Below are 8,142 nucleotides of genomic sequence, written 5' to 3' on the forward strand. Positions count from 1 at the left end.
CTTTTTCTGTAAATTTTTTATTTTGAAATGTACAATTTAAAATACAAATTATATTTTAGATTATGTTTTGAAATATAAAATAGAAAATACATGTTGGACTGTATGTATAAAATAAATAAAAAATGTAATTTGATTTTTATAGTTTTGAGAATATAAAACTTAGATTTTGAACTGCATAATCTGAAATGTAAGAATTTATGGGGTGCATGAAAAAAAGTTATAGAGAAACAGAAAGAAGCTGTCCTTTTATATTTTACTAATAATGTCACGTGGGCTAGGATAAATATGGGCAACAGAAAAAATATCTCAGTATTTAATAAGATTTATTTAATTAAGTAAAAGAATTTGATGTAAGTTTATTCACTCAGTAACAATTTTATTTGATTTCTTATTTTATATATAAATTTTACTTCATGTCTACTGAATGGTGGACTAGGAATTTTCATATCATAAAATTGATAATACAATAAAAATGACTAGAATACTATACATTAAGGTAAAATATTAAATAATATTAATATAAAAAGGTTTAAATGAAAAAAATAGTATTAATGAATAGACATATTTTAAGTCAATTAGACTCAACGAATTACTTGTTTTTTAATTAAGATTGAATGAATTTTCAACACTTAACAAATTTAGAATGTTATTTTAATTTTAGTGTCTTGAATGTTATATTGATCTAAATAGTCACTAAATTTGTTCATTACCCCAAGTTGAATAGCTTGTGTATAGAGATCACATACTTCTTTATTAACGGTAATTCTATAATTCATTGACTGGATTGATTTGCATTTACCATAAAACCAATTGTTTTGAAGAATTTTTTATGGTATTCCAAACGAAATTCATCCAAATACATTTAAATTAATTTGAATCATATAGTATTGTTATCAATTTCTTAATTTTATATCTAATATTAGAGTTAAATATGTTTTTAATTTTTAAATTATAAAACACTTTATTTTTACTTTTGTTTAAAATTTTATTTTTATCAGGTTTTCATACATGACCATTAAATTACCGATACATGTATCCTCCTTTCCTCTTCTTCTTTTTCTTCCATATCCGTTCCTTCTCCTCTCCCACTCTCCCTCATTGTTTTCCCAACGCAGTATTTGTTGCTCTCTCTTTCCCCCTCAATAATACTTAATTTAAGGATAATTATTTTTATTAGTGTTTAGTGTGAATATAATATTCTTTTTTAGTTTTCATTTAGAAAATAATAACATTCTTTCCTTTTTCTTTTCATATTCTTTTTGTGAAGATAATTTTGTTCTTCTATTCTGTAAATAAAATCTGGGAATTTTTCTTTTTAACTTTAATACTTTTTCTTATAATTAGTTATGGCTATTTGAGAATAATATTATAATTTATTAGCTTGTGCTTTATCGTATTTTTTTATTATAATTTATTTAAAATTGCAGACTAATTATTAGCTCTTACCATGTGAACATATTTAGTAATGTTATAGAAGAGATTGACAACTTGAAATGAATTATGATACATTTTCAAGTACATGAATTCAAATATGTTCCATATAAACTTGGGAGAACCAATCCTATCAGATGGACAAGAACTTTGATAAAAATTGCTTTCAAGGCCATCATAATATTTCCCCCCCTTCTTTTTAACCATCTAAAAGTAATTTATTCTTAAATAGTATTTGGTTATCAATGTAAAATAAATAATATTATTATATGTAATATACTTTGGTATACTTTTATTCGGTTTAAACTGAATACAAATTATTCATAAACTGGAAAGAGGCATGTTGTAGAAGGTAGCACGAGTGCTATATGCCATATTCCCAGATTTCTTCAATTTGAACTCAACTGCGACGACAGTCAAATTTATTCCGGACTTCACTACGGAGGCATTTGCTAACACTTCTTCCTGTATAAACGAAAAGTGAAAAACAAATTTATCAAAGGATTTAAGCATGAAGATGGCATATAAACATGAAAATGGAACATTAGAATTAGATGACAAAGTTGGCAAGAGAAGCATCATGTAACATGAGATATTGAAGGATTTGGATGCTTTAAAGTGAAAAGTGCACTCGAAAGTAAAGAGCAGGTGGCAATTACTATTCAAAACAACCACGGCGTATAAGTATAACAAAAGTAAAGTTTGTTATCCAAGCACATTTTATCTTTTCAATCAAGATTTAAATTTGAATTTTAATCTGTTCTCGTCTAAGCCGAACCGTGCACAATAAAGGATCTTCATCCAAAAATAATATCACAAACTCAAGGGCAATCCAAGAACCTTAATATGAAATGTAATAGTCATCCACCAAAAATGTCAATGCAACTCACCAAAAGTATTGTAGGGTGGACAAAAGATCCAAATTTTTAAATCCAACCCATAATTTTCCAAATTCATTTTATTTTAAGTCTATTTTAATATATTTATTTGAAATCCAAATCCATATTACTGGATTTTAAGTCCAATCCATTTAATTGGACTTGGATTAGATATTATAGATTAAATAACTTTTTAAATTTTGAAAATCCAAAATTATGAGTCTAGGTTAGTTTAAGTTATGAAAAGTTAGGTCAAGGAAGACCAGACCATATCAAGTTAGATCCAGTTCATGCAAGGTAAAGTCGACTTGAGCCTAAGTAATGCAATGTTAGGTTGTATTGAGCCCAAGTAATGTAAGGTTGGGTTGGATCAGGTCCAAGGCAAGTCAAACTAGATCATGCTAAAGTTAAGTTAGGCTAGACCAAATTCAAGTTAGGCTAAGTTAAGATAGACCCGAGTCTAGCTGGCACAAGATAGGACAAGCTTTACCTCAAATCAGGTTAGCTTGGGCCTAAGGCAAAATTATGGATGGACCAATGTCATGTTGGGTTGAGTTGGACCTAAGTCAAGATGGATCTTGGTCAAGTTGATTGAGTTAAGCCTAGGTCTATATTTGATCGAGTCAATATGAGCCAAGGTTAGAACAAGTCAGCTAGGATCTACATTAGGTGAAATCGGCCTAGACCTAATTTGTTCTGATTCAACACAGATGCAAGTTGGATTGAGTCAGACCGAGTCGGCCTAGGTTCATATAAATCCAAGTCAATGTGGGTCCATGTCATGCCTAGTAAAGTGGACCCTTGTCGAGCTGAGATGACCCAAGTTTAGATGGGTTCAAATGGCCTAAGTCCATGTCGGGCTAAGCCTACTTGGGTCTTGGTCAAGCCGAATCAATCTAAATTCACATCTGGTTAAATCCGAGTTAGTAAAAGTCAAATTGGACCAATATCATCCAAGTTCATGTTGAGTCGATAAGTCAAATTTGTTCGTGGACCTAGACAAGTTAGGTTAGGTTAAGGTTAGGAACCAAATTTGATTGAATTGGGTTGGGTCTAACCGAGGTCAGGTTATGACTTAGTTGGGTTGGTCCAAATTAATTTGCTATGCTGTTTCAAAATACAATTCAAGATAAAGCACCGCATTTCCTCATGCAGCACACCACCGAACCATTCTACCGGTCGGATTCTATCATTTATACAGCATCTAATTGTTTGTAGGAAAAACGTTGTATCGCAATACACAGCCATGGAAAGCATAAAGACTGATTATATATACTCACATTTACTGGAGTGGCAGACATGTAAGAAATGCTAATTTCCCCAAGAAAAAGTTCCTTGTCTTCAGCAACGACCGTTCTAACACAAGCAGTTGACAGAATCTCAGTCAAAGTCCCAACAGAACCCCCATGCAGAGTTCCATAGCCATTCTGCAATTCCGGTAAAGAAAATGGGAAAAAAAATACACATACTAATGTGTTAGTTTCTACCGAACAAATTACGAGGTAAAGAAAATGAAAAAAAAAATCCACATACTATCACTTAATACTTTTCTGTTAGTTTCCACAGAACAAAATGTTAACTTTGAATAGAGAAAAGTGAATTTATTTGCTCTCATATAAAATGAAACTATAACAAACCCAAATGACAGCCCTTGACTGTAATTTGCAACGAACCAAAAATATTTCGTACAAACAAAATCATGCTTGATCAATATATATATATAAAAAAAAGGGAGGGGGATTCAGTTTTTTATATCTTGTTTTCACTTTTAATTACAAAACTGTCACCTCATTTTGACTTTGTTTCTGATCTTCAAGAGTCTGTTCACGAAACCTTGTCAGACATGTTTTTTTGTGCAAACTTTTGAGTTCTAGAAACAAAGTAAACAAACGTAGTGTTTTATGCAATTCAAAATCAACAGAAAACCCTTCCTAAAATGAAAGAGCCACTAGAACTCCAGATGAGTGATATTTAGTAAACACTCATTCCATCTGTTAGAATTATTGTATTTGTATTTAGATGTGAGTTGTGAGTGTGCTGTATGTGAGTGTGTGTGAGGTGTGTACCACTCACTTACTCCTATAAGTATAGGATTAAGTGAAGGGGTGTAATAGGTAAGAGAATCATTTCATTCAATACAATACCATTTTCACATGGTATCAGAGCAGGTTCTCTGATCTACCTCTAGGGTCTCTACTGTCTGCCGGCGGCCGGCCGCCATGGCCGCCGGCAGCCCCTACAGTTTCCGGTGACAGCCCTCAAATTCCATTTTCTCTTCTTCTCTGCGCACCCGTTCAGACCGAGTGTGCCACTGCTGTCGCCGCCACTTTCCGCTGCCATCGCTGCTGACTCCGTCGCCACCGCCGCCGCCGCTGCCGCCGCCGCCGCCGGCCACCGTCACAGTTTCGACGGGTGACCATCGGATCTGGACCGTCTCCTTGAGCGACGGCCAACCCTACCGGAGACAGGACCAGAATCCTCCGAACGCGCCGCCACGGAGCTCTTCTTTCCGGCCAGTCCGCCGCCGGCCGTCACCGTTTCGACCGGTGACCAGCAGATCTGGAGCGTCTCCTCGAGCGACGGCCAACCCCGCCAGAGACAACACCAGATTCCTCTCAACGCGCCTCCACGCGGCTCCTCTTTCCGGTAGATCTCGGACGCGTATAGCCACGCGCCGCCTTGTCGCCGGCCACCGTCACCGTTCCGACCAGCGACCACTGGATCTGGCTCGCCTCTTCACGCGACGACCAACCCCACCGGTGCCGGCGTCCGAAACCTCCGCACCAGCTGTCACGCGCCGCTTCTTCTCGGCCAGTCTCGGCCGCGTGTTCTGCACGCGCCGCCTTCCCGGTGCCGGAGTTTCCCCGCGACACCTCCATAGCCGTCGTCGGAGCTCCCTCTCTTTGTTTCGACCATCAGAGCAGCCGTTGCTGCCATCTTCGTCTCTGCCGTTGGTGTCCAGGCGCCGTTTTGCAACTGTCCGACGCCGTGTGCCGCTGACCAGGCGCCGTTTGCCACTGTCCAGTCATTGTTTGCCGCTGTCCGCGCCGTCTGCTGCTGTCCAGGTGCCGTTTCCGCTGTCCGCGCGGTCTGTCGCTGTCCGCGCGGTATGCCGCTGTCCACGCGCCGTTTTTCTGCTTTCCGATACCGTTTGTCGCTGTCCAGGCCCCTTTTGACCACTGTCCAGCCACTATTGACCGCTGTCCAGGTGCCGTTTCCGCTGTCCAGCGCCGTTTTGTCGTTGTCCAAGCGAAGTTTGCCGATGTTCTTGCACTATTTGCTGCTGTTCGGCACAGCCGCGGTTCGGTGCTAGAGTTAGCCCGATCTTCTTGCACAGTTTGCCGCTGTTCGGTGCTAGAGTTAGCCCGATCTTCTTGTGATACACTGCTACGTATCACCACTTGGGAGTTGTCCAGCAAAGAATTTTGGACCTCCAATTTGGATCTTTGATGCCTTTGTTTCAGTATTATAGCTTAATATTTTGTTTCTATTTTTAGTGGTCCAGCAACTGTGATATTCCACATTTCCGCCGTTCACACTAAGGGGGAGTACGTTTCCAAGACACTGCAAGTCACATGTATATGGGTGTAGTCCCTGCAGTTTTGTAGATTTCAGCTACTACTGTTGATCCCGTCACCCAGCCATCATTGATGAGGATTTAGTGTAGTCCCTGCAGTTTTGTAGCTCTTAGCTTTCAGCTACCACTGTTGATCCCGTCACTCATCCATCATTGATTGGAGAATCAGTCCTTGCAGTTTGTCATTGGCCACCAATGCTTTCCTTCATCCACTTTTGAAGTTGAAGTTTCACAAGCTGCTGTTGTCCATCTATGTTTGCCTCACACTCTTGAAGACAAATCATCTAGTTCAACACCGAGTTCATCTATTCCAAGCTTAGTACATACAATATGTATGCTCTAGCTTGAGGGGGAGTGTTAGAATTATTGTATTTGTATTTAGATGTGAGTTGTGAGTGTGCTGTATGTGAGTGTGTGTGAGGTGTGTACCACTCACTTACTCCTATAAGTATAGGATTAAGTGAAGGGGTGTAATAGGTAAGAGAATCATTTCATTCAATACAATACCATTTTCACACCATCACTCTACTATATATTGCTAATTGGAATTTATAAGAAACTATAGAATTATGAATGTGAGACTCACAACTTTTTTATTTCCAGTAAATGTTAATCAGCAGTTGACAGTGTATTTAGAAGAGTGTATTACTAACTCTTCCATTCAAAGGGCAAGGAACTCATCAGCAAATGCCATCATCCAACCAACAAAACATTCAAAGCATAGATACATAGATCTTCTTAATTTCCTAGGCTAAAAAAGAAAAGATCACCCTAAGCAACAAAGCCTTTTCATTTTCAGCCTCCAGAGAGCAACATAATCAAATAACTCGATTTCTAATAACTAACATGCAAAATTATCACAATGTTCGTTGCCCCACATTGAATAATGAAACACTTCAAATAAAAAAAAAAACACAACCACCTCACATCACTGTTGAAGAAGATATCCAATAAGAATAAAGTAAGATTATAGTATATGAATATGTTTTTTTCCTTGAAAATTAGAAAATAATTTCTCCTTAAAACTTTTTGACAAAATTTAGTATTCTAACTTTAGACGTATCTCCTTTAATCCTTTTAACTAAATTTTATTAAATTTATTTACCGTTTTAAAATAGCATTAGAATTATTTATAGACACATTTTCACTACCATGTTAATTTAAAAAAATCTTTAAAACATTAAATAAATTTAATAAAATTTAGTTAAAAAAAACTAAATCCATATAATTTAAAAAATGAGAAATGAAAGTTTAAAATTAAAAAAAAAATTAAAAACATGTTTAGTTCTATAATATATAATTGGATGTAATCTTTAATACTCCTCAAATCCCCCATTTCCAATTTTCTCATCTTCTCATAACAATGGTAGAAGCAATCACTACCAAATCACAACACTTAGAGATGTAGTTCCATAAGAAAATAAACATTGAAATATTCTCCAATCATATGAATAGAATCTTTCATGAATGTTGAATCTAAATTTTGTGCTTACATAACGTTTTACATACACAGATGGGTGGTTTGGTGATACAATATGCATCCAGGAGGAGAGTGGATCAACTGCTAGGCCCAAGAGAAATACTAGGAGACCCACATATTGGGATGAATACGTACACTGAGAGAGAGAGTATTATGTTCGTTTTGTGCGAATCTTTTCTGTTAGAACCTTTTCTTACTGTATTTACATGGTTACCGTGATATACGGATAAACCGTTAGTGATGTAGAGAATATAAATATGATAATAAAACTTGGAAAAGGGGAATATCATTTTACCAAATTTCCATCTTCTTTGCTTGGAGGCCTGGTACCTCGAATACCAGAATTGTTCACTCTATTTCCTATCATTTGGTGCTTTCAATGACGACCTCTCAACCGTCTGCAATCGACCTTCTCATTGAGCAAGTGTCACGACTCACAGCTCGCATCGATGATCTTTCTTCAGAGGTTACTTCCATCAAACAGAAACTCGTAACGCAATCATCTTTTCCGAAGCAAACTCCCAAGATTCGGTTGGATTGTCCTCGTTTTGATGGGTCCAACACGTTAGACTGGATTTTTGCCGTTACTCATTTTTTCGACTATCACCAAACCCCAGAAGTCGATCGTCTTCAGATCATTTCCTTTTATATGGATGGACCCGCACTTAGTTGGTTTCAGTGGATGGAGAGAAATCACTTCCTTCGTTCTTGGAAGGATTTCTTACACTCGTTGGAAACACGCTTTGCTCCATCTCGTTTTCAGAATGTGAAGGGAC

The 8,142-nt window shown here is 37.0% G+C and overlaps 1 protein-coding gene across 1 annotated transcript; it reads right to left on the reverse strand.

The window, feature by feature from the left end:
- Positions 1-1,627: 1,627 nt before the first annotated feature.
- On the reverse strand, positions 1,628-7,584 carry LOC124828182 (uncharacterized). Its single transcript, XM_088102620.1, has 3 exons — positions 7,380-7,584; positions 3,590-3,736; positions 1,628-1,896 (listed from the first exon to the last, which is right to left on the reverse strand). Exons 1-3 carry the CDS (start codon positions 7,425-7,427, stop codon positions 1,753-1,755), a joined length of 339 nt encoding a protein of 112 aa, XP_087958746.1. The 5' UTR covers positions 7,428-7,584; the 3' UTR covers positions 1,628-1,752.
- Between the last annotated feature and the right edge of the window lie 558 nt (positions 7,585-8,142).

This window comes from Vigna umbellata, chromosome 11 (assembly GCF_029865625.1).
Source record: "Vigna umbellata cultivar VRB3 chromosome 11, Vumbellata_1.0, whole genome shotgun sequence".
Classification (NCBI taxonomy): Eukaryota; Viridiplantae; Streptophyta; class Magnoliopsida; order Fabales; family Fabaceae; genus Vigna; species Vigna umbellata.